This window comes from Amblyomma maculatum, unplaced genomic scaffold (assembly GCF_055883805.1).
Source record: "Amblyomma maculatum isolate TAMU_Amacu unplaced genomic scaffold, ASM5588380v1 scaffold_14, whole genome shotgun sequence".
Taxonomy (NCBI): domain Eukaryota; kingdom Metazoa; phylum Arthropoda; class Arachnida; order Ixodida; family Ixodidae; genus Amblyomma; species Amblyomma maculatum.
The window spans coordinates 165,534-192,809 of NW_028146739.1; the positions used below are offsets into that span (position 1 = coordinate 165,534).

General features: G+C 45.4%; 1 protein-coding gene across 5 annotated transcripts in view; it reads right to left on the reverse strand.

Annotated features, from left to right (window-relative positions):
* Nucleotides 1-27,276, reverse strand: part of LOC146172058 (ubiquitin carboxyl-terminal hydrolase 8-like) — a 469,773-nt gene that overhangs the window by 116,842 nt on the left and 325,655 nt on the right. For all 5 annotated transcript variants that reach the window (XM_084586092.1, XM_084586094.1, XM_084586091.1 and 2 more), the window contains 5 exons: nucleotides 24,576-24,744; nucleotides 21,572-21,677; nucleotides 21,383-21,513; nucleotides 9,540-9,636; nucleotides 9,156-9,260 (listed from right to left, as the gene is read on the reverse strand). In XM_084586092.1, coding sequence (XP_084442218.1) covers nucleotides 9,156-9,260; nucleotides 9,540-9,636; nucleotides 21,383-21,513; nucleotides 21,572-21,677; nucleotides 24,576-24,744 — 608 coding nt within the window. The remainder of the gene's footprint in view (nucleotides 1-9,155; nucleotides 9,261-9,539; nucleotides 9,637-21,382; nucleotides 21,514-21,571; nucleotides 21,678-24,575; nucleotides 24,745-27,276) is intronic.

Here is a 27,276-nt window from a genome sequence, read left to right on the forward strand (position 1 = left end):
TTTCTTTCTCATAAGTGTTTATTGTTTGCGCTGTAGTTATAACCGCACAGTGACCTAGTTTGCAAGAGGCAAACACTCAGCTAAGCACTGCTATTGAGGGATATCATTTTGCATGCTTTCGCAATTGCCAGCATTGTCAAAGGTGAGATCACCGTCTTCGTCATTCTCAATATCTTCTTGCTGGGGTAGATGCTCTAGGTCTTCGAAGAAGTCCTTCTCTTCATTGCACATGTTGTGCAGCACACATGCCGCCATTACGATCAGGCAGCATTGCTTAATGCTTGCGGCATCCACAAGGTACAACCTTCTAAAGCGTTGCTTAAGCAGTCCAAATGAATTTTTGATCGCGACCCTTTGTTGGGAGTGCACCCAACTGAACTTCTTCTTCCACGAAGGAAACCTTCGCCCATTTTTCTGGTATGGGGTCAAAAGCCAAGGTAGTAGAGGATATGCCGAGTCACCAAGCAAGTATGTATTGCTGCATTTCTGAAAACAGCCTTCAAAAAGAGGACTTTCCCGAAGTACTCTGACGTCATGGGTCGACCCAGGAAACCCAATAAACACATCAATAAACATATTCCAATCGTCGCACAATACCTGCAGTATTATCGACGGCCACGTTTTATGGTTGTAGTACAACTACGGCGACTCTCATATTCATCATCAGCCTAACTATACCCACTGCAGGGCGAAGGCCTCTCCCATATTTCTCCACCTAACCCGGTTCTGTGCTAGCTGCATCCACTTGACCACTGCGAACTTCTTAACCTCATCCGCCCACCTAACTTTCTGCCGCCCCCTGCTACGCTTTCCTTCCCTTGGAATCCAGTTTGTTACCCTAAGCGACCATCGGTTATCCTCTCTTCGCACTACATGTCCTGCCCATGCCCATTTCTTCTTCTTAATTTCCACTAGAATGTCGGTAACTTGAGTTATTTCTCTGACCGACTCTACACGCTTCCTATCTCTTAATGTTACCCCTACCATTTTTCGTTCCATAGCCCTCTGGGTTGTCCTCAATTTAAGTAGAACTCTCTTTGTTAGCCTCCACGTTTCAGCCCCATAGGTGAGTACAGGTAAGATGCAACTGTTGTATACTTTCCGCAAGATGTGTTGTCGGCCTAGTTGGTGCAGTACTTCAGACATCTTATAGTAGCGCGAAAAAACACACACAAGACAGGGTACAGGACGAGCGCTAACTGCCAACTGTTTATTGGAAGGAAAGAGGAACATATATTTAAACCCTCGGCCACTCAGGTGTTCATAGCCCCAATCGCACTCACCCCACCCCGTATCAAAATTCATCAATGACAAGCCTAGGCATGTGTGCATAAACACGACAAGGAAGCGATAAATAAACGATACAGATCTTAACAACAGTCAAACATAGCAAAGCAGTGTGAAGACTTGAAGCAAAAGCAGACAAAACTAAACAACGTAAAAATTAGAGCTTCCAACCAGGTAATAACCAAAGGTAACTAGCAAAGAGGCAATAGCAGTCAATCCCTCGTAGCAAAAGCAGTGTCCATAGCAAAGCAAAAGCAGTCTAACAAAAAGCCGTAAAAACCAGAACAAAACACCAAGGTAACAAAAGCATTTTAACAAAAAAACCAACAAGGTAAAACCAAGGTAAAAAACCAAACCCAAGGGTAACTAACAAAAAAATTGTAGCAATAGCAGTCAATATCTCGTAGCAAAGGCAGTGTCATGTATACGAAGCAAAAGCAGTCAAAAACTAAAACTTAAACAAGGTAAAAAATCTATAAAAATAAAAAAAATATAAAAAAACGCCACAAATACCAAAGACAGGTCGTCCGAAGCAGGTTACAAACAGTGGACTATGGAATACTCATTTCAGATCATATTATCGAGGAAAGATACCTCACTGCTGTAGAGCACTACAGAAGACTCACTGATACAGTCAGTTCCTCTTATCTTTATAAAGTACGCTTCCATGATTTCACGTGCGAGTGAATTGCGGCTCTTGCCAAGAATCTTAATCTCATACAGCCGTGGCTGACAACCCCTACAGGACACGCAATGCTTAGCCAAACTAGAACCTTCCCCCGTTGTTAATGATAAGTCATGTTCCCGTGCACGATCGTTCACGCAGCGTCCAGTCTGGCCTACATACACCTTTCCACAAGACAATGGTATCTCGTAGACAACTCCGATGGCGCATTCCGCAAAGGGCCTAGCATGTTTCTTGCCACAGCCGCTCTTCTTTGCTCCTTGTTTGGCGATACGGGAGCATAGCTTTGCCATTTTGAAAGGTGCTGAAAACACCATTGGTACTTTGTACCTCCCCGCCACCTTCTTCAAGTTATGCGACCCCTTGTGCACATACGGCATGACTACAGGTTTACCTTTGCTTTCAGCCCTTTGCCGCGCTTTTCCTTTAATCTTTTGCAGTAATGTCTCAGCCACAGCCGCCACGATAGTGCAGGAGAAACCGGCACGATCGTGGTGCTTTTGTTACCTTGGTGTTTTGTTCTGGTTTTTACGGCTTTTTGTTAGACTGCTTTTGCATTGCTATGGACACTGCTTTTGCTACGAGGGATTGACTGCTATTGCTAGTTACCTTTGCTAGTTACCTTTGGTTATTACCTGGTTGGAAGCTCTAATTTTTACGTTGTTTAGTTTTGTCTGCTTTTGCTTCAAGTCTTCACACTGCTTTGCTACGTTTGACTGTTGTTAAGATCTGTATCGTTTAATTATCGCTGCCTTGTCGTGTTTATGCACACATGCCTAGGCTTGTCATTAACGAATTTTGATACGGGGTGGGGTGAGTGCGATTGGGGCTATGAACACCTGAGTGGCCGAGGGTTTAAATATACGTTCCTCTTTCCTTCCAATAAACAGTTGGCAGTTAGCGCTCGTCCTGTCTTGTGTGTGTTTTTTCGCGCTACTATAAGATGTCTGAAGTTGTACACTTTCCTCTTGAGCGATACCGGCAAGCTGCTAGTCATAATCCCAGATGCGCTCCATCGACAATCTTCTTGTTATTTCCTTTTCATGGTCTGTGGTTACTGCCTGTCCTAAGTAGACATATTCACCTACTACTTCCAGTACTTCACTAACTAATGTAAACTGCTGTTCCTTCCCGAGACTGTTGAACATAACCTTAGTCTTCTGCATATTGATTTTCAAGCCAACCTTTCTACTTTTCCTGTCTAGGTCATCAATCATTATTTGCAGTTCATCCCCCGAGTTGCTTAGCAAGGCAATGTCATCAGCAAATCGCAGATTACTGAGGTATTCTCCATCTACCCTTATCCCTAACTGCTCCCATTCCAAGTCTCTGAATACTTCCTCTAAACAAGCTGTGAATAGTACTGGGGAGATTGTGTCTCCTTGCCTAACACCTTTCTTTATGGGAATTTTGTTACTTTCTTTATGCAGAACTATGGTTGCTGTGCAGCCACTATATATATATTCCAGCACTTTCGCGTACGGCTCGTATACCCCCTGATTTTGCAATGCTTGCATCACCGCCGAGGTTTCAACTGAGTCAAATGCTGCTTCGTAATCAATGAATACTATGTATAAGGGCTGGTTATATTCCGAGCATTTTCTATCACCTGATTGATGGTATGGATATGATCAATAGTCGAGTACCGTTTCCGAAAACCTGCTTGATCCTTTGCTTGATTGCAGTCTAAGGTTGTCCTGATTCTATTAGCGATTACCTTAGTAAATACCTTATACTTAACAGACAGTAAGCTGATTGGTCTGTAATTTTTAAGGTTCTTAGAGTCCCCTTTCTTATAAATGAGGATAATGTTTGCATTCTTCCATGGTTCCGGTACCGTCGATAACGCCAGGCATTGCGTATACAGGTTGGCCAGTATTTCTAGCACGATATCCCCCCCGTCCTTCACCAAATCTCTAGTTATCTGATCCTCTCCAGCTGATTTCCGCCTTTTCATAGTTTCTAATGCTTTCTTGACCTCGTCCTTCGTCACTGGTGGAACGTCTGACTGTTTTTCCCTACCGCCAATCTCATTACGGTCCTGACTACTTTGGCTACTGTAGAGATCTGTATAGAACTCCTCGGCTACTTTGACTATCTTGTCCAAATTTGTGATGACGTTGCCCGCCTTGTCCCTTATTGCATACATCCGGTTTTTGCCTATGCCCAATTTCTTCTTTACCGCTTTAAGGCTTCCCCCGTTCTTTACAGCATGCTCAATTTTCTCCATGTTATACTTCCTTATATCGGCCACCTTGCGCTTATTGTTTAGCTTTGATATCTCGGCCAATTCGATCTGGTCTGTTGGATTGGAAGCTTTCATACTCTGGCGTTTCTTAATCAAATCTTTCGTCTCCTTAGACAGCTTACCGGTATCCTCTCTAACTATCCTACCGCCTACTTCTACCGCGCACTCAGTAATGATATCTCTGAAATTATTGTTCCTTGCCTCTAGGGTAAGTTCGCCATCCTCAGTTAGAGCTGAATACCTATTCTGTAGCGATATTCCTGAACTCTTCTGCCCTCCCCCTCACCGCTAATTCGTTGATGGGGTTCTTTCTTACTAATCTATTGCGTTCCTTCTTCAGATTTAGGCTAATTCGGGACCTCACCATCCTGTGGTCACTGCATCGCACTTTCCCGATTACCTCTACATCTTGCATAATGGTGGGGGTTGAACAAAGTATGAAGTCGATTTCATTTTTAGTCTCTCCGTTAGGACTCTTCCATGTCCATTTCCGGTTCTTCCGTTTGCTGAAGAAGGTATTCATGATTCGTAAGTTACTGCGCTCTGCAAACTCAACTAGTAACTCCCCCCTGCTATTCCTAGAACCAATGCCATAGTCACCTACTGCCTGGTCTCCTGCCTGCTTTTTCCCTACCTTGGCATTGAAGTTGCCCATTAGTACAGTATACTGCGTCTTTAATTTTCGCATTGCCGATTCTACATCTTCGTAGAAGCTTTCAACTGCTTAGTCATCATAACTACATGTAGGTGCATAGGCCTGTTAATCACAACGGCGAAGGTGCGGTGGCGACTCTGCGGGCCTGTTAATCCTATCGTGGCAGCCGTCCTTGCCGCCGGTTTTCACCAAGGCAGCCTTGATGCCATCACTGGTCAGGCCACGCTATTACAGATGCACTAATGCTGTTCAAAAAGACCAGCACGGTAGGGAAAAACAGTCAGAAGTTCCACCAGTGACGAAGGACGAGGTCAAGAAAGCATTAGAAACTATGAAAAGGGGGAAATCAGCTGGAGAGGATAAGATAACTACAGATTTGCTGAAAGACGGGGGGGGATATTGTGCTAGAAAAACTGGCCAGCCTGTATACGCAGTGCCTGGTGTCATCGACGGTACCGGAACCATAGAAGAATGCAAACATTATACTCATTCTTAAGAAAGGGGACTCTAAGGACCTTACAAATTACAGACCAATCAGCTTACTGTCTGTTACGTATAAGGTATTTACTAAGGTAATCGCTAATAGAATCAGGACAACCTAAGACTTCAATCTAGCAAAGGATCAAGCAGGGTTTCGGAAACGGTACTCTACTATCGATCATATCCATACCATCAATCAGGTGATAGAAAAATGCTCGGAATATAACCAGCCCTTATACATAGCATTCATTGATTACGAAAAAGCATTTGACTCTGTTGAAACCTCGGCAGTGATGCAGGCATTGCGAAATCAGGGGGTAGACGAGCCGTACGTGAAAGTGCTGGGGGATATATATAGTGGTTGCACAGAAACCATAGTTCTGCATAAAAAAAGTAACAAAATTCCCATAAAAAAAGGTGTTCGGCAAGGAGACACAGTCTCCCCAGTACTATTCACAGCTTGCTTAGAGGAAGTATTCAGAGACTTGGAATAGGAGCAGTTAGGGATAAGGGTAGATGGAGAATACCTCAGTAATCTGCGATTTGCTGATGACATTGCCTTGCTAAGCAACTCGGGGAATGAACTGCAAATAATGATTGATGACCTAGACAGGAAAAGTAGAAAGGTAGGCTTGAAAATCAATATGCAGAAGACTAAGGTAATGTTCAACAGCCTAGGGAAGGAACAGCAGTTTACATTAGGTAGCGAAATACTGGAAGTAGTAGGTGAATATGTCTACTTAGGACAGGCAGTAACCACAGATCCAGACCATGAAAAGGAAATAAGAAGAATAAGATTGTCGATGGAGCGCATTTGGGAAGCACTCGCAGATTATGACTAGCAGCTTGCCGGTATCACTCAAGAGGAAAGTGTACAACAGTTGCATCTTACCTGTACTCACCTATGGGGCTGAAACGTGGAGGCTAACCGAGAGAGTTCTACTTAAGTTGAGGACAACCCAGAGGGCTATGGAACGAAAAATGGTAGGGGTAACATTAAGAGATAGGAAGCGTGCAGAGTCGGTCAGAGAAATAACTCAAGTTACCGACATTCTAGTGGAAATTAAGAAGAAGAAATGGGCATGGGCGGGACATGTAGTGCGAGGAGAGGATAACCGATGGTCGCTTAGGGTAACAAACTGGATTCCAAGGGAAGGAAAGCGTAGCAGGGGGCGGCAGAAGGTTAGGTGGGCGGATGAGGTTAAGAAGTTTGCAGGGGTCAAGTGGATGCAGCTAGCACAGAACCGGGTTAAGTGGAGAAATATGGGAGAGGACCTCGCCCTGCAGTGGGTATAGTCAGGATGATGACAGTTATTTTATTGTCACTAGATTTTGTCATTTAGCAGCCCGGCACTGAAGCCTAGTAAAGTACATCATTCTCCTAGCAGCTGCTACAGCACAAAGCAAGACCTCTAATAGTATACCATCCAGCTGGCTTAGTTATATCTGATATATTATCATTTTGTATACAGCACCATGCATACAGTCTTCTTTGGCCTAATAATTTATTCTCCAATGTACATGTCAATGTTGTACGATCAATGTACATCAACGTAAATATGTTTCTCTATATGCTGCCTCTTTTGCAGTAAAAGCACTCAAGTGAAATGTTGCTGCCAAGAAGTGTTTCTACTGAATATAAGAAGCAGTAAAAAGATCTTTGTTGGTGGTATTTTCTGATTACAGTCAGCATTATGAACATTTACTACTTTCCTGTAATGCTGCACGTTTCAGTTTAAGCATGTTTACAACACAGCTAGTGACCACAGCCAACTGTACCAGGCTGCAAGACGGCTGCTGCAAAGAAGGGACAGCGAGCTGGGACTGGGATGGCTTGGCACTGGTGTAATCAACCATGACATCAGAGGGTAGTTGCAGTATCCTGCATAACCAGAATATGACATCCACTTAGGCTCACCTTTTGCTAATCTCAACAGCTTTTGAGCATGCTTTAGCACTCAATTGAAGATCCATACCAAGTAGTGCATAGCCAGAATCTTAAACATTCGCAGCAATGCTGACAACGTGTGCTATTGCTGTTGAGGCAAGCATCATTGTAAGGACAGCCTTGTAGCTTCGTATTGATATAAATAATGCGCTATAATTACCTGCATAACATAAGCACCCCAGTTTCTTAGGCAGCAAATAAACTTAGACACTGAATACCTGTCTCTTGTTGCTTCTGCCATGATAACAACAAAATTTCACTGCAACATACATTTTTTGGCATAACTAGCCTGCTTCATTCATGCAGCTTCAGCATATTAAGGAAATTAATCACTAGCCAAAATCTAAGTCAGCCTCTCTCTGTATGGCTTGTTTTCAAAAAAAGGTCTTGTTATCAGAAAACACTCTCAGTCTTTGCAGAAACGAAAAGAACATTTTTACAGTGCATTCACTTTCGAGTCATGAACGTGTCGCAGGCAGGGAGCGTGAAAAACGGCCCGAAACCAGTCATTGAGGAGCAAGGCGTGCTGGACAATCCATAGTCCCTTCATCCTGTACTTTAGATATAAAGGGCAGGTATACAGAACCCTTTTGACAGCTCTCGCTAGGTCATCTTGAAGACAACTGTTGAAAATAAAAGAGAGCTAGCTTGCCTCTGTGCGTTTCCTCAAACAGTGCACGAGTGGGAACGAGACCTTTTGGTTGCAAAACAAGCCATGCAGAGAGTGGTCTGTTGCACACATCAATGCATATAGTCAGGATCGTTTTTTTTAGAGCTTACCCAGGACCTTCACTCACCTTTTGGCGCACAGGAGTATCAGTAGACCAACACATCGCATTGGTCCGACAGGGCAGTGAGGGTTATGAAATGCGCATGTTCATGTTGCAGCTCTGAATTAACCTACAAGTTCACTATGATGTCCTAACTCATAGCCAAACACATGCAGTCAAAAATAAAACCTACTCACTATTGTGGTGTTCACAACGTATGTAGAACCCCTTGGCTGGTGACTTGTTTCCGTATCTCTCTGCGGTGCCTTGACAAAATCAGAGTTCCGACCGATGGCTTCCGCTACCGCCACACTGTGTGATGCAAACAATCTTACATTCCCTATGCTGGAAGCAGGGTGCAGTCGTGGTTGGAAGCCTCCGGTAGCAAAAAAAGTGCGCTTGCTGCCGCAGTGACGACGCACTCGCCCGCAAGCCTCTGTTCATCGATGCTCGTCGGCAATCGCCGCACAGTCACTCCACTCGTCCGGCATGTCAAACGCGTCTTCATGCTCCATCCTTTGCCATGGATAGCCGACACAATGCCTCACAGCCGGCACATCGCAATGGCCACCATTTTCGCTCTCAAAAATGCCCTCAAACAATTGAGTCTGCTTCTGTCGCTTTTAAAAAATGCTCTCAATTGATGGCCATATTTAGGTGCTCAACGTCATTGTTTCTTTCATGTTCATGATGTCCACTGGTGACGCAGAAAACCAATATGACCACCGGACAGAACTGACCAATAGAAGATGGGCCTTTGAGAGCGATCCCATTGAGAGCGGTGCGTAATCAGGCCCCTGAGCACTAAGCCAGTGCTGCAATGGACTGATTAGGTGCTGTGACAAGAATGAGGAACTATGCCTTGTCTTCCTTTGTGAAATAAAGAAGCTGAGCCTGCACTTAAGCAATTCATATGTGCCTTCTTACCGTTTCCTTGTTCTTTCTTTGGAATAAAAACCAATTGCAGTACGATAGGATTCTTTCCATTGTGAGTGTGCCTAATGCTCTGGCAGCTTGGAGATATTGCTCTCATGGACAAGAATAGCGAGAAGAGCAATGCAAGGACAAGGGAAGTGACTTGCCCTGTTGACGTCCTCGTGAAGCTTGTCGATGAAATTGAGCAGGAACTCATGGGCATCTTGCTGCTCGTACCCGGCATACACGCTGAACAGTCTTCCCATCAGGCACTGCAACAGCAAAGGTTCTAACTGAGGCAAATTTGAGAATGATCAAAGCAGCTGGTGCAATACAACTCCAGCACAGCATACGGGCGCCCCTTTCACTGCCAGGTGGCTGCACTTTGTTTCCCAATCCACAAGCATGCAGCAGCCCATTACCAGGCTCTACTGCCAGTTGAGCTGAATCAGAAATTCCTATCTTCTGTGTAAGTTATTTAAATATCTGCACACCCCTTTAAATGGTGCACAGGCATAGTGATTGGCACAGCAGCAGGAAAAAGCCCCCACCTTGAAGCTTTTGGGTGAGACGCTTTTGTCGTTGTAGTACATCTGGGCCAGCAGGCTCTTGAACTCGTGCGCCGTCTCACCCCTGCTGCTGTGGTCCCTGGCCAGAGGGAGGTTTTTCTTTTGATCACCAGGCACAATGTTTACGAGGTGAATGCTCATTTCTACATATTCCATGACTGCCAACAATATCTGCACCACCATTCAAAGCAAATCTGCTAGTGGTTGCAACGTCAGCAGTGCATGGGCAATGCCCAAGGAAGCAGGGGCAACGCACACGTTTGTAACATCCAAAGGTATGGGGGAATTTCCTAACATGTGAACTCTGCAAATGGCAGAGCAAAATGCACTGTGACCAGGTAATTTAAATTCTTATCCCTGAGAGTGTCCCGAGATGGACAAAACAGAAACTTTGAGTGCAGAATGATAGTGCAGCAGAACAACTAGTCAAAAAACATGCAGCCTCAAATAAAATCTTAAATCTAGTACAGTGAAAGCTCATCAATTCAAACCTCAATAATTAGAATTTTCGAGCAATTCGAACTACACTCCTTGGTCTGCCAAAGCTCCGTAGCGGTCTGCGTACAAAAGAGCCTGTTAATTTCAACATGAGCCGGTTCAGTTATGTATAATTCGAACTACGCAGTGCCCAGCACATGGCCAAAGAAACTCCAATGCGATAGGGCAACATAGGTGTCCAAAATGGTGGTCTTTGACCATGCATCAACCAGCTAACTGATCGCAGTTGCACAGTGTTTCAGACAGTGGTAAAGGGCAAGCAAGTTGGCGGACTAGTTGATTTTGCATGGTGAAGGAACAGCGCATGGGACAGGACACAGTGACACGAGGAAGAAGTGTCTTCCTGCTAAGGTGGCTTCATCGCTCCTCTGAAAATTCTTGCCGTCCTTGTAAGCGCCTGTTCTGTCTCCAGAGAAGTGGATCCTCTACTTCCGAGGAAGCTCCAGATGTCCTCTCAGCGTCAGGTTGCGAGACCTCCGGCGCATGCTACCCATGCATGATTGCAGCTCACGTCGGCACGGAGGCTAGGCCTAGTGCTGCCGCTGCCATGCTGGCAGAGGTAGCTTCGCCGGAGTTGCTCGCTGCAACTCCTGCCCTGCCGTCGACACCTCAACCTGACCATCGGCCTCAGGTCCAGCTTGGTGCTCCCGGTTCTTCAGCACCAGCGCCCATTCAGCCTTCCCAAAATGCACCACAGCCCGTAAGTGAACTGTTCTCTGGGCGGAGCACGGCTATGGCCACCCAGCTAACACGCCGAGATGGACATCCAACAGTGCGACCTGAGGAGACGTGCTCTCCAATGGACTTATCGGCTCCACCATCCGTGTCAACGAACACCCGTGCCCCTCACAAGCGTCCTTCGGAAGATAATCAACCAAATTCGTCCTTGGCAAGTGGTGGCTATCAAGGAAAGTGCTCTTGTTTAACTACTATCGAAAACCAGGTTGCACCTACAACGGGATCCTCATCTTACAAAGTGGTGATTAAATCTCTAGCCAACAAAAGCCTCACAGATATACCAAACAGGATCATCCAGGCCAGCTTGGATGCATGAGGTTTTCGGGGCTTCACAGCAAGAAAGAAGTCAAACATGTGGCTCCCGACACTTACTGCGGTGGAACGTATCCAAACACTATTTCAGTCACAATCTCTGTGCCTGTGCAAGTGTTGAAGGCTCCGACTTGCAGCGACTTGCGTCGACATAAACGAAGATCAAACCACCCTTCAACGTGAGCTGTACTGTCCAACGCACCGAGTCATACAGGCCCGACACATAGGAAAGGGGCATGATCACTTTGCAAGGCCCTCCGACACTCCCAGCCTGTCTGTACTACTACGGCTGCATATTAAGGCCGCGGCCATATAAACCGAGTATGGTTTACTGTTACAACTGTTTTCGGGCAGGGCACATGCACAAATCTTGCCCTTTTGCTACTGCCGATGAAGGTGCGTCTGAAGGAAAAGTTACGTATCGATGCGGCCTTTGCAAATCGAACGACCACGAGATAACATCTCCAAGTTGTCCGAAAAAGCAAAAGGCAACGTAAAAGGCTCGTCTTCGGAAAGCTAAGCGTTGGCCAATAGAAGACATGACACCAATGCAGACATCCAATCTATTTGCAGCTCTCCAGTGGGATGATGACGAGTGGCCAGAGCTTCCTGAGCCCGCTTCGAATGCACCTCCAGCTAAGACAAAGTCGAACGATACGGTGCTCAAGAAACGCCGTCGACAACAGCCAATACAGCAGCGTACTGATCTACCAGCCGACGATATGGCTGTAGTGGATGAGCAAATCAATCGTTTCTTAGCAGAGGTCTCTAAGCTCCGACAACACCGCGAAATGCTTGCTCGACGTCTGCAAGCTGCAGAAGTAACCGCCAAATCTAGTAATTGCCCAACACCGCCGCCTTCATCCCGCGCAACAGGGCCATTTACTGCCTCTTCCCAGTGTACCACAATGCCCAATGATAACTCTGCAACATCGCTGCTCCGCTATATGGTCAACCAGTTGTCCAACCTGACATCTGTGATACTGCAGTGCTTGGACTAGCAAACGAAAATGGCGAAATCCGGTCGTCCTGGTGTACTATAGTGGAACTGTAGAGGTATTTCCACGAAGGTGGCCCGACTGCGATTTAACAAGCTTCGGGTGTGGGCTATGTTACTTCAGGAAATGAACGCCTTGCCATCAATTCCGGGCTTCAGCGGCTACGTGTCTCCTTCAATGACCGACCATCGCGTGCAGACTGCTTCTCCCCCTGGAAAGGCGGCGGTATATGTTGAAATGCGTATTCCTCATGTGCGCCTTTCTTTCGAAAACTGGTGCACATCATACCAAGAGGTAGTAGCAGTTGCTGCGAAATTTCTGAAAGGAACCGTTGCTCTTGTTTCATATTACGTTCGACCAGCTGGAGGTGCCTCTTCCCATATTAATCTTGGCTGGTTATTATGTGTTCGTCGGCAATACCCCGGGTGTCCAATTTTAGTTGGAGGCGACTTTAACGCCCTTCATCCGGATTGGGGGTATCCGACTGCAAGCCCTCGTGGTAGGCGTGTGCGGGACGCCTTCACTGATGCCGTTTGCGAAAAGTAAAGACACAGTATACTGTACTAATGGGCGACTTCAATGCCAAGGTAGGGAAAAAACAGGCAGGAGACAAGGCAGTAGGCGACTATGGCATTGGTTCTAGGAATAGCAGGGGGGAGTTACTAGTTGAGTTTTACGACACGAGTGTGACACGAGTTCTTGAAGTGTTCACAAGAAATGGGTCGGGACTGAAATTCACGCACGAAATTCCTCAGGGAGGTGTTCTTCAGTTTCTTGATTTAAAATTGACGTTTCAGCCGGACCATATCTATTGGCAGTATTCTCCCAGAAGTGAGAAGCCCTTGCTGAATTATAAATCCTTTCACTCTAAGCTTGTGAAAACCGCTATAGTTAATAGTTGTTTAAGGATGGCAGTTCAAAAGTCTTGCCCTCATCAAATGAGCACTAGTATCGCCACTCAGATTAAGAGATGTAAGGATACGGGGTACCCTGACGCCGTTTTAGTATCTTGTGCAGACAAAGTTATCCGAAAGCTAAAATATTCAGAACGCGGTTCGGAGCTGCAAAAGGTTCCTAGAGAACGCAAGAAGGTGGCGGTTATGCCATATGTGCATGCCTTATCACACAGGTTAAAGAAAGTGGGAGCTAAGCACGGAGTGGATGTGTTATTCTCAGCCCCTAACAAACTAGAAAAATTGGGGGCTGCCGTTCAAAGGAAGAGTGAAGGACGCAATAGACGTAAGTGTAATATTAATCATTTGAGTAAGTATGTTCCGTGTCAAAAGGGTGTTGTGTACCAAATACCGCTCTCATGTGGCCGAACGTACATCGGCCAAATTGGCCGATGTATCAACGTTAGGCTCATGGAGCATTGTAATGCATTAGACAAACAAGCCACAAACCTAGCCAAACATTGCTTTTCATGTAAATGTGTTCCATTTTTTGGAGATACAGAAGCGTTGTTTGCGCATAATGACCGGCGCACAAGAGAGCTGGCTGAGGCTTTCCATATCATCAGAAAAACAGACGGGTGTGTCAGCACACCATCCGTGTCTTTATCAGCCAGAGAAATGAGCCTACTTCACAAAGGTTAAAGGCTCATTGCACACGCATGTCGATTTGAAATTGATTTTATCCTGATAAGTACGTCTGGGTTTGACGCATGTTTTTGACATTGCGCATGTGCGCTGATTGAGTAGAGTATATATTGATCTGTGTTTTTCCTAATAAAGACAGTTGTAAGTTCGGCGTCGTCGTTGTGTACCTCCTTCCACTTGTCTCTGTCCTTTTGCGCTGTTGCCTAAACATAGTTGCGTTTGCAGAATGCAATAACTTACGAATAATGAATACCTTCTTCAGCAAGCGGAAGAACCGGAAACGGACATGGAAAAGTCCTAACGGGGAGACTAAAAATTAAATCGACTTCATAATGTGTTCAACCCCCGCCATTATGCAAGATGTAGAGGTCATCGGTAAAGTGCGATGCAGTGACAACAGGATGGTGAGGTCCCGAATTAGCCTAAATCTGAAGAAGGAACGCAATAGATTAGTAAGAAAGAACCCCATCAACGAATTAGCGGTGAGGGGGAGGGCAGAAGAGTTCAGGAATATCGCTACAGAATAGGTATTCAGCTCTAACTGAGGATGGCGAACTTACCCTAGAGGCAAGGAACAATAATTTCAGAGATATCATTACTGAGTGCGCGGTAGAAGTAGGCGGTAGGATAGTTAGAGAGGATACCGGTAAGCTGTCTAAGGAGACGAAAGATTTGATTAAGAAACGCCAGAGTATGAAAGCTTCCAATCCAACAGACCAGATCGAATTGGCCGAGATATCAAAGCTAAACAATAAGCGCAAGGTGGCCGATATAAGGAAGTATAACATGGAGAAAATTGAGCATGCTGTAAAGAACGGGGGAAGCCTTAAAGCGGAAAAGAAGAAATTAGGCATAGGCAAAAACCAGATGTATTCAATAAGGGACAAGGCGGGCAACGTCATCACTAATATGGACAAGATAGTCAAAGTAGCCAAGGAGTTCTATACAGATCTCTACAATAGCCAAAGTAGTCAGGACCGTAATGAGATTGGCGGTAGGGAAAAACAGTCAGACGTTCCACCAGTGACGAAGGACGAGGTCAAGAAAGCACTAGAAACTATGAAAAGGGGGAAATCAGCGGGAGAGGATCAGATAACTACAGATTTGCTGAAGGACGGGGGGGACATCGTGCTAGAAAAACTGGCCACCCTGTATACGCAGTGCCTGGTGTCATCGACGGTACCGGAACCATGGAAGAATGCAAACATTATCCTCATTCACAAGAAAAGGGACTCTAAGGACCTTAAAAATTACAGACCAATCAGCTTACTGTCTGTTACGTATAAGGTATTTACTAAGGTAATCGCTAATAGAATCAGGACAACCTTAGACTGCAATCAAGCAAAGGATCAAGCAGGGTTTCGGAAACGGTACTCTACTATCGATCATATCCATACCATCAATCAGGTGATAGAAAAATGCTCGGAATATAACCAGCCCTTATACATAGCATTCATTGATTACGAAAAAGCATTTGACTCAGTTGAAACCTCGGCGGTGATGCAGGCATTGCGAAATCAGGGGGTAGACGAGCCATACGTGAAAGTGCTGGAAGATATATATAGTGGCTGCACAGCAACCATAGTTCTGCATAAAGAAAGTAACAAAATTCCCATAAAGAAAGGTGTTAGGCAAGGAGACACAATCTCCCCAGTACTATTCACAGCTTGTTTAGAGGAAGTATTCAGAGACTTGGAATGCGAGCAGTTAGGGATAAGGGTAGATGGAGAATACCTCAGTAATCTGCGATTTGCTGATGACATTGCCTTGCTAAGCAACTCGGGGGATGAACTGCAAATAATGATTGATGACCTAGACAGAAAAAGTAGAAAGGTGGGCTTGAAAATCAATATGCAGAAGACTAAGGTAATGTTCAACAGCCTCGGGAAGGAACAGCAGTTTACATTAGGTAACGAAATACTGGAAGTAGTAGGCGAATATGTCTACTTAGGACAGGTAGTAACCGCAGATCTGGACCATGAAAAGGAAGTAACAAGAAGAATAAGATTGGGATGGAGCGCATTTGGCAAGAACTCGCAGATTATGACTAGCAGCTTACCGATATCGCTCAAGAGGAAAGTATACAACAGTTGCATCTTGCCTGTACTCACCTATGGGGCTGAAACGTGGAGGCTAACCAAGAGAGTTCTACTCAAGTTGAGGACAACCCAGAGGGCTATGGAACGAAAAATGGTAGGGGTAACATTAAGAGATAGAAAGCGTGCAGAGTGGGTCAGAGAAATAACTTAAGTTACCAACATTCTAGTGGAAATTAAGAAGAAGAAATGGACATGGGCAGGACATGTAGTGCGAAGAGAGGATAACCGATGGTCGCTGAGGGTAACAAACTGGATTCCAAGGGAAGGAAAGCGTAGCAGGGGGCGGCAGAAAGTTAGGTGGGCGGATGAGATTAAGAAGTTCGCAGGGGTCAAGTGGATGCAGCTAGCACAGAACCGGGTTAAGTGGAGAAATATGGGAGAGGGCCTCGCCCTGCAGTGGGTATAATCAGGCTGCTGCTGCTGCTGCTGATGATGATGACGACTGCAAGCCCTCGTGGTAGGCGTGTGCGGGACGCCTTCACTGATGCCGTTTGTTCTGCTTAATCACCCTGGGACAGCAACACGGCCTGTACGTCAAATACGTAGTGCTGACTATGCTCCAGGCTTGACGTGGTGGTTGGGCGCGGGAACTCCCTCATGGCACATGGAGCCAGACTGCCAGTCCCACGGCAAGGCCGGAAATCCGGACTTGCCGTGGGACTGCAGTGATCTCTGAGAAGTGAACTTCATCAGTGACAGTGAACCTTTACGTCTTTCGACACGCTGGCTTAAAGCGTTTCGCACTTGAAACAAGGCATTTTCTGAGTTTTCGCGTGTGCAGGACACGACTCGTTTTCAGTTTTGAACCCCGTGAAACACGGTAACTCGAACCACCTTTGCAGGCTGAATGTTCGAAACTATTTTGCCCCAGAAGGAGCGCAGCGGGGTTTGCGGAGCCTCTTCCAAGCGCACACCCCTGTGAGAGCCGGGCGCCAGGCCGGGGGACGCTTGTACCCATTTTTACCGGTGGGTGTCCGGCGGCGGGTTTCGAACGAACCACCTCCCGCAGCCGAGACGGACGCCCTAACCACTAGGCCACGACTGCGTTCTGTTCCATTGTTTCGTGTTCCATTGCACGAAACGTTCGCCAGAGTGAGGCATTCGATGATTTATCAGAAAATTGTTCACACCATGCATGCCACTGGCGTCGCGATAGATTGCGTTCATATCTCCTAGCCTTCGCAGTAAGATAATTCAGTCGTGTACGTGCCTGCCCCAAAGTAGGGTCTCGCGTAGCAGCCAGCTCAGCTTGACGGCGGGCTGCCCACAAGTTAAGCAGGCCGAGATCTGGTGCTGGTCGACCTACATCAATCCAGGTAGTAGTTGTAGCACTGTTTAGTGCTCTCTATATACGGTCAACAAGGAGTGACGGCGAATCTGAAGACATACTGTCGAGACATGAGCGAAAGCTGTCCCAGTTTATCACAGAACATTTGCGGCGTAAAGGGCAGAGACGGGAGGGATGAAGACCTATGAGGATAGGGTGGTGATTCTACTGACGCAGCAGCAACAGCATGCTTTGCGGCTAATCTGTCACCGGGCGATTTCACCAAAGAAGCTGCTCGAAAATTTTCCCCAAAATACGATATACTGCCTCCCTCAGCTGCAAACCTTAATTTGGCAGGTATCCCTGCAGACGCATGGAAACTACCACCTGCTGCCGACGCCCCTTTTTGATGTGTGAGCTGCAATTGACGATGCGAAACGGAAAACAGCCTGGACAAAATTCAGTATGAGGTTTACAAGAACCTCAGTACTGCTGCACTTCCTCAACTACTAGACACCATAAACAAAGTGTGGCTTGATGGTGTCGTACGCGAGAGCTGGAAAACCGCTGTTGTGATCCCTATTCCCAAACCTGGGAAGCCACCAAAACTTACGACCAATCTCCTTAACATCAACGCTTTGCAAGCTTGCAGAGAAAAGGCTAGCCACCTGGCTTTCTTGGTGGCTTGAACAGCACGGTTTTTATCACCCTGCTCAAATTGGATTTCGTTCATGCATAGGTACAGAGGACGGATTGGCTGTCTTGGCATCAGCAGTTCTATCATCTACCCGCAGCTGCAATGTACGTACCATATTAGCAATGGACGTTGAAAAGGCATATGACAACATCAGTCATGCTGCAATCCTGAATGCCATTGACATGCTTCATCTCCCTCCGAGAGTACGCACTTATGTCGCATCATTTTTGGACGGAAGAAAATTTGCAATACGCCTCAGCGGTGACACTGTTGGTTCATTCGTTTCCCTACGTCGCGCGCCCCAGGGACCAGTATTGTCTCCGACGTTGTTCAATATTACTTTCATCCCATTGGCGTCGCGCTTACATGACATCCCTGAAATCAAGTTTTTGCAATACGCAGATGATATCACGGTATGAAGCACTCACCATGATCTTCTCACTCAAGAGGCCGCCCTTCAGTCAGCATTAGACGTAACCTCTGATTACGCATCCTCCATTGGCCTTCAACTTTCTGTGTGTAAGACTTCATACACGTCAGTTGCCAACCGTTGGGGACGCTGTAACCTTACCTCGAATCCAATTCGTCTCTCTCTATCAGGCACCCCAATACAAGAAAGTTCGAGCCTGAAAATTCTGGGCTTAACAATTCACCAATCAGAATCAGCGACTGCTTGGCTTTCTCAGGCAAAAAAGCAAGCACTTCAAACTATGAGTTTAATAAGACGAATTGCACCTAAAACGGGTGGCGCTGGCTCGTCTGTTCCACGCCAGTTAGTGAGGGCGATTCTGCAGCCACGTATTGTTTGTCAGGCCCAGTTCCAGCATCTTACAAGAGCACAATGGGATCGCCTTGAAGCCGTAAATCGAGAAGCTATGAGGACCATAACATGCCTTCCACGACTCACACCAGTCGTAGCGTTACAGGAGAATGCGCAGCTCAACACCATCGATGAACTGGTGCAGCAGCGCCGTGATGCTCGCAGGCTCAAGGCCACTTTGTCACATTCCACACAAGCACTGAGGGCGTATGCAACGTCACACATTATTCTTCAGCCACCTGCGCCAGTTCTCCCTCCCTGGAAATTTATACAGTTAGGAGACAACAAGCCAACTGACATCCGCAGACCAACGTCTGCCAACTTGGCACCGTTACTTCGCCAGAAATTTGAAGAGCAATTTACTCACCTGCCTCAAGATTCCATAGTAGTGTACGTAGATGGAAGCCTGCAAGGCTGTGAAGCCAAAACAGCAATCTACTGTCCACGGAGACCTAGCCTGAATCAGACAACTACGTTTCAGCTTTCGGAACCACTAACATCTTTCTGCGCTGAGCTCGTGGCAGTTCAGGAGGCACTCTGCTCCATGGCTTCCATAACCATGCTCCCTACAGCACACGTTAACATCCGCACTGACGCACTTCAAGCAATACGTCTGCTCCGACGTGTCAGCCGCTGCCCTAAAATTTGCCAAGACATTCACCAGCTTGCGGCGCGCATCCCACAATCAATATGCATTGAGTGGGTCCCACGGGATCTGCTGCCTTCCCAAAGTCAAGCTGATTTAGGAACCCGCCTCGTGAACCAAGACGCATCAATCCCATGGCTCCTCGAAGTGGACGACGCTACCCTCCTTTTGTCAAGAAAGGAGCCCTCCGGCGCCGCACACATGCACTTATCCCTCCGTGTGCGATATCCCTTCCCCGCGGTCTCACCCGTGCAGAGGAGGTTGCGCTTAGGAAGATCCGGGTCGGTGTTGCCCTTACACCAGCTGTCACTAGGATGTGGTCACACTTCCAACACTTATATCCTCGCCCAGGATGCCCGATCTGTAAACACGAAGATGTCGAGGCCGACATCCACCACTTGCTGTGGGACTGCCCAGCACTCAAGCCAACACGAATCCGGCACCTTAGCATAGCTGGCCTTTCAGCAACCAATCCTGCCTCATACGTCACTTGGATGCAGGGACCTCATCATCGCTCACTTCTGGACTTCATAAAATCAGCCAACCTTTTTCCATTCATTTAATCATTCATTCATCCTTCATCTCATATCCTACTGATGCCCTGAGGCAATAAATATCGACTAAAAAAAAAATACAAACACAAGGATAGTCAGCGCCTTGATAGTCATTCATGCGCACGTCTTTTCTTCTGTGTTTGTTCTTCACGCTCATTTAGCATGAATACCTACCAACTCGCCCAACTTCTCACGTTCACGCCTTGATAGTCAACTCAGTTGAGAGTCAGCGCCTTGTGTTTGTGCTTCCTCGTGTTACCGTGTCCCGTCTCTTGCCCATCTCTTGCACTGTTCTTTCACCAGTGGTAAAGGGTTTTTACACTCCATTGTGGTTCTTCTATTGCTTCCAAAAAGTGCGGTCGTCAACTGCAGCTCAGCGCGTCGTGCAGTGAAGCCTGACATGTGACACAAGCTGCCTGTGAGGGGCACTACCCCATGCAGGATGAGTGCCGGCGAGGAGTCAAGGGCGCTGGCACTCTGCCAGGTTCGCACCCTACCCCCCACACTGTTAGAGCTATTGTGAAAAGATACTTGCCGCTGCGCAGGATCTTGGCATGCTGCCAAAAAATGTAACAGACGATGGTGGGCTAGTTGGTCGTTAACTATGGAATGCATATTGCAACCGTTCGAAGCGACAGGGACGAAGAGAAGGAAGCACAGGACAAAAACATGCTTTTGTCCTGTGCTTTCTTCTCTTCGTCCCTGTCGCTTCACGCGATTGCAATATGCATTTCATTACCAAAAAATGCCGTATAGACTGTGACGGCACCAAACAGAGACATGTGCTAATGGCTAAGGCTTTTATTATTTTAATTCTCAGTGGTAAAAGGGACCTGCTAAAGAATAATACTTTTTTTTTAAATTCTGGGTTTGTTAAGCGAGTGGGCATAATACCAGAGTAAATACAGTAAATTTACTGTAATGCAAATGGTTCTTATCAGTTTTTTCGAGAAAATTTGATAATTTGAACTTTTTCTCCAGTCCTGTGAAGTTCGAATTAGTGAGCTTTTAAAAACTGAAGAGTATGCAAGAGAATTACACAACAGCAAGCATAAGCTGATAATTGAGAGATGACCCTCAAAAAGCACCTAAAACCTGACACATTATAGTAGTCACCATCAGCACAACTCTGCCTTAGTGCAGACCGAACAAGGGCCTCAACCATATCTCTACAATTAAGCCGGTCCTGTGCCAGCTACAGCCGCTCTGGCTAATCTCGTCCACCCATCTTTCTATTTCAATGATTAAAGCAACGAGAATTCATGACTTAATACAGTGCACATCCTGTCCCTGTCCTGCTGCTGTAGCTACTACAGCTGGCTTCCACATCTGCATAGAGTTGATGGATTCTTCCAACCAAGATTAGTTCCTTTCTCAAATACACGGTGCATGCTTCCACAGAATCGAGCTGTTTTTCTTGAGATCGCATGCAAGGCTGCCCTTTTTCATCATTTGAGCATTTCCAAAAAAACGGCAAATGTGCAATTCTTGTTTACATACGAATGATTCGGCGGCACAAGTACTCCGAGACCCCTCATTGCACTTGAGGGCATAAAATGCCATCAAATCTCCACTAGACAAAAAAAGAGGCAGCCCACTTTGTGATGTCCTCCTTGTAGCGGTCGGAGAGGAAGTGCAAGGCCAGAGGGATGGTGTTGGCCAGGCACTGCAGGGTGGCGTTCATGTAGCACGTGTTTCCCAGGTTGCGCAGCCCAGCTGGCCGTCTGAACTGCATTCCAGCCATGCAAGTTTACTAATCCACCCCTTACCAACAGAAGCAAGCTCACCTCCTGTCCAGATGATGGGCTGATACTCCTGACACGGGGATAAACCTGTTCGCTAGTTCGTGCTCGCTGCTGCTGCTGACAGATGACAGCTGCATTGGTCTCAACACTGCAATGTGAGCAGAAAAATTCAAATTCTGCTCTGTTGCTACTATGGTGTGGTTCACCAGTTGAAAACACTCTCATCTTAAATTATACAAATTCATGCAATTCCCGGCTGGAGTGTTTTGCATACAATGCTCCCACATCACTAGAGATGACACGAATGCATGAACCATTACCGCAGCCTTGAGCCTTATGCACAGCATTGCTCCCACTTCATCACAATCACTGTACACGTTGTGAGTGGCGAGCTGCGGCCGTGCAGCCCTAAATAAGTTTCCTCAATCGAGACTCTTTTCTCATGCTTCTGCACACTGATTTTTGTTCATGTTGATTATACGAATTTTCAGATGACTTTTTCAGTACTACCAATATTTTACCACAATGCAACGCAGTACCCTGACTGTGACCATGCCTGACTGGTCAAGAAGTTGACTGTTGTTTCCTAACTACAGGTAAGATTAGTCTTGTGGATTTGGCTTGCAATGGATCCCCCATAGCAATGCTAAATAAAAACCATAAATTAGGCACCTGGCTGACCTACACTGGCATACAAATAATCACCCACAATAGTCACTATCTAGAACCCAAGTCCATCTTCTGGAGAAAATCTATGCCTGGTTTCTCTGCTAACAAACACAGTTCTGTCTTCATGAGAGAAGCTAATAACACAGCACATCACACCATGTGTGGAATGTTCCACACATGGATGATACCAGACCCATATTATAATCCATGCAGCGTTACAAGCAGAGCTCGTGCAAACACAGTGTACAGTGAAATCTTGTTGATGCGATTTCACTTAACAACTTTAAGCATGGCTTGAACCTTCTGACACGAGCGAAAGCTTTGGACGTAGCCTCGATACAGTTGAGGACTGTTCTTTTGGACTTGGTTGGACTTGAGAAATGGTTGAATAACTGTCACATGACCTAAAGCAAGCAATTTCATCAAAACCGCTCCTCAAAAATTTTGGAGATATCTGAACTCTCGAAAACACAGACAAAGCTATGTGCCACCGCAAGAGGCCTTAAAGAGGGCTAATGAGTTTATTCAGTGTTTTCAATCGGTCTTCATGCTTGACGATAATTCTATGCCTCACCCAGAATCAGAAACAACGTCCTCGAGACTAAATCCAGACAAACTAATACTAAGTGAATCAGGTATATTTGCGCTTCTCCTTAATCTTGATGAAAAGAAATCTAGCTGTCCAGACAATATTCTAAATCCATTACTAAAAAGATACGCAGAGTGGTTATCCAAATACTTGTTCCTGATATATAAGAAGCCCCTTGAAAACGTAGATATGCCGCGAGACTGGAAAATCGGTAAAGTAGTTCCTGTTCATAAATCTGGAGACACCATAAATAAATCTATCACCCTATTTTACTCACCTGTGCTGCATCGAAGATCGAAGATAAACTGCCTACGATTACGTTACTTCCTAATGTGAAATTTGAGCGCAGCTCATCAGCTGTTTCACCTTTTCAATAGATTGAGGCAAAGATTTCGAGCAAGACACGTATGTACAATTACAGACTTTTTTTTAATTTTTCACACCTATTCCTTCAAGAAACCCTCCACTAAAAGTTCTTGGCTGCCATAAAAGAAGCTTTGTGATCGGAAAAATGAAGAGAGCAATTGAGTTATCGGGAGGTTGCGAGAAGCAGCGCTTGGGCCCATAAGAATGTTGCGCGAAGAATAGATAGCAGCAACTGACTGATGCCGCTGAAGCCGCTAGCGAGTGAGAACGGGATGCACGCACCATGATCCGCTGCTAGCGAGACGGCGTTTCGTCAACCGGAGAGCACCCTCGCCGCCACGCAGGAAGAGGGAAGGTTTGCTGACACACAATCTTTCTTTCTTAGCCTTTCTTTTTTAGGCTAAGAAAGAAAGATTGTGTGTCAGCAAACCTTCCCTGCTCCTGCGTGACTGCGAGGTTGCATATCTGGACATCACATAGTAGCACGTGCGTTCTGGTTTTGGTGTTTTATTGTTTCTATACTTTATATAAATGTGTTTTCTGCGATTAAACTTTAGTTGAGAGTCAGCGCTTGTTCCTGTAGTTTCTTCCCGTCGTCCCCGTTTGTTCTAGCTGTTTTTTTGGATAAAGTATCACCAACTCGCCCGCTTAACTATCCTGTTGAATGATAAACTCATTTCGAGCTTGAAGATCCTCGACACCGCTAGCAGCCGCTTGCTAATCGGCGCCATGTTGGGAAATGCAAGACCCAGTTGGCACACAGCGGTGATTGGTCGGTCGCTAAGAACGTATCTTACTGAATAGCCAAGTGTGAACAGGGGCAGTTGTAAGCTACGTAAATGGGAATTCCAGTAGCTGTGCAAAATGCGGTAAATACAACACTTATGGCAGATATGACTATAGTCTGAACGCGGTTAAAGCCATTGCTTACATGGCTCTTGTTTCTTCTGAGCCCTCATCTGTACTCAGATTGAATAGGCCAAAGTCACGCTATATAATCGTTTATTTTTTTTTTTTCATTTTCGAGAGGCCGCAATCTCCCCTCTGCATATTTGTGGTAAATATGGTCTTATAGTGCAGGGCGACTCCAGATGGCTGCACTGCTTCATGGACCTTGTAGAGCCGTTCTCTGCAGAATCAGCACCACTGTCAGTCTCAGGTGAAAAAAACTACACTGCAGGAGCTGACATCCTGAGGTGACATGTGGGCAATGAAAGGTGGCCGGGTGATCTCACAACACAAGGGCTTTTTTGGATTTCTTGTGGCCGGGGTTCATGCCCATGACCTTAAGATCAACAGCTAAGTGCCAAAGCCACTAAGACACCACAGCCAGTCCATTCTCGAGTACTTTGATGTCCATAACAATGTAGATGGACACATTTCTTTATTCCTTCTCAACCAACTTTGCAGAGTGCAGCTCACCTTTGTGATGGTTTCAGTGTGCGGTCAAACTGTGGGGTGGTGGTGCTACTGGTAGCAGAACTGGCGCTTGTTTCTTCAGCAGCAGCCATGGACAGGTTGGGAAAGGACCGTGACCGATTGAGGCCACTGCTGTTACGCATCGGCCCAGTCTGTGGCCTTTCCCGTGGAGCTGCATTTGGGCCAAGCATTCTTATTCATGGAACAAGAAAGATGTTCCCCAAAGGTATGGTAAACAAGTTTAATCATTTTCACGTTGTGACACAGCTACAACACGCAGATTAAGCAAAGCAACAATGTCTTCTTGTCACATGTTGTGTGGACAAATGCACGGGAGGTGCACTCTAAAAAGGAAAGCTAGAGGGAAGATGTCACTGGCTACCACTGGAGCGGCCATGCTCACTATCTATTCTCGCATTATCAGGTGTAAGAGGAGAGACAAGTAGTAGACCTGGTTTACTCTGCACCAGCATTCTGACATTTTGGCTGATGCAACCGGCAAACCCCAAAACAGATCTTGAACTGCACAGAACAGCGGTGTGCATGCATTTAGTCCTCTTTGCTGTGGCAGGAATGACAACCACTGGATTTGCTCAGTTGCATAGTTTAATCCCACAACTTCCTGCCATCCCCCGCCTGCAATTAGGAGCACTTTGCTTGGTCTTTTATTCTTGACCTGGCCACATATTTCTTCCAGTATGCTGAAACGATGCGCTGGTTATACGCTGTGCAGTGAAGCATCCTCAAAATGTGACTGTTGCGCTTCATTGTGAAAAGGGCCTTAACAGCTACAGAAAAATTCTTCAATATCCATGAAAGTGTGGGCAAAGCACTCAATGAAGCTGGGGAGAAGTGCTCACTCGGAATTCATTGCAAATTCAGATAAGGTATTCAACTGTGATGCAAGCAACGTTTGGCAGTTTCTTTATGGCCAATTGAGAATTCAATCTTTTGACATTTTTTATGATCCTTTGAAGGCCAAAATAACAACATATTGGAGTCGGAAATCAGAGGGTTAGTGCATCCCACTGTCACATCTCTTTTGATAGACCATCTGTTAATGGGGTAATGCCTCGAATTAATTTTCAAGTTCAACGTATCTTAAAATTATGAGAACTTAATAGGCCAGTGGTCCTAATGATATCCCTCCTTTATATGACGTTATGTGCCAGCATAATTTCTCTGCACATTCATGTCCTGTCTGAAAAATAATTGAGAACCCCTTCCTTGCCTGTATATTGCCTGGATCATTCCAATACATCATAGTTATCCAAGGAATGCTGCATATAACTATCGGCTGATCTCATTGACAAGCGGGTTGCATGTAAAACATTTCAACACATTTATATACAGACATCAATAGCTCACGCAAACAGACGCAACCTTCTAGATAACATGGGTTCTGTCATGGGTTAAGAGAGGACACCCCTCTTGGTACATTTTTACTTATTTATGGATTGATTTGGATAAAACGAACATCACTTATGTATTTTCACATGCTGATTACAAATATGTAATTGTTTTTGTATTTTTTTGTAGAGTGCATGGTTTTCATAATTTTGCCTAATTAATATTCTTCATAATTGGAGGTAAGCTGATTACTAAACACACTAGGGCATGATGAAAATGAGCCTGCCAAAATGGTTTGGTTTGGTTTTGGGGTTTAACATTGCAAAGCAACTCAGGCTATGAGAGATGCCGTAGTGGAGGACTCCGGAAATTTCGATCGCCTGGGGTTCTTTAACGTGCACTGACATTGCACAGCACGTGGCACACGGCGCCTCGCTTGAGCGCCCTAACTACTGAGACAGATCTAGAAATATCACAGAGTGCAACTAACCAAGAATTGAGGTGCTAGATTAATTTGAACTTATGTACAGTAAGTCAAACTTTTCTGTGGAAAAGTTTGAGTTGACACCTATTATAAATAATTAGTTTTGTAAATATTACCTCATTATAATTGCATATATTTGAGTCTTATTGCACTCTTCTAGAAAATATCATTGCAACAAAAAAAAATGAAAGCAACAGCACGAATAGTTCAAGAGATATCGCTCCTCCAAAATTGCAGCACTTTCAACATCGTAATTTCTAGAAAACAAGGAGAAACATGTAGAACATGTTAATTTACATTATGGCAAGGACTAGCATATCAATATGATCAGAAATGGTTTGAAAGTAAATTAAAGCAAAAATTAATGTTCTATACCAAACTGAGCCAAAGTTACACAATGAAAAAATCCTCAAAGGAAAGGTCCATTTTGGTGCAACGATTACCTTTTCAGTAAATTTTCTCGTATGGTTATTACATTTACCTTGGTGTCAAAAGATACATGAAATTAGCTTTCTAGCAAAAGAACATAACTAGCAAAAGCAGGACAAGAAATACTGATCTTTCAAAACTGCAACACCATCAAAATAGGGAGACTGAGGAGCATATGCATGGTGGACTTGCACCACTTGTGCATTTCCTCGTCCACATTCTAAAGCTGCTAACTGTTCTTATTTAATGCAAACAGTTTTAAATATTTTAAGGGGAACTGGTATTTTATTTAAAGGAAGCATCAAATTTTGAGGAGAAGACTTTGATCCTTAAATAATCTAGAATCACAAACAACTGCAATAAAGCATAAATGAGCCTTCTAGGATGATTTGAAAGAAACTTGTAGGTTGTCAAATTTTCCAAAGAAAAAGCTCATCTTGG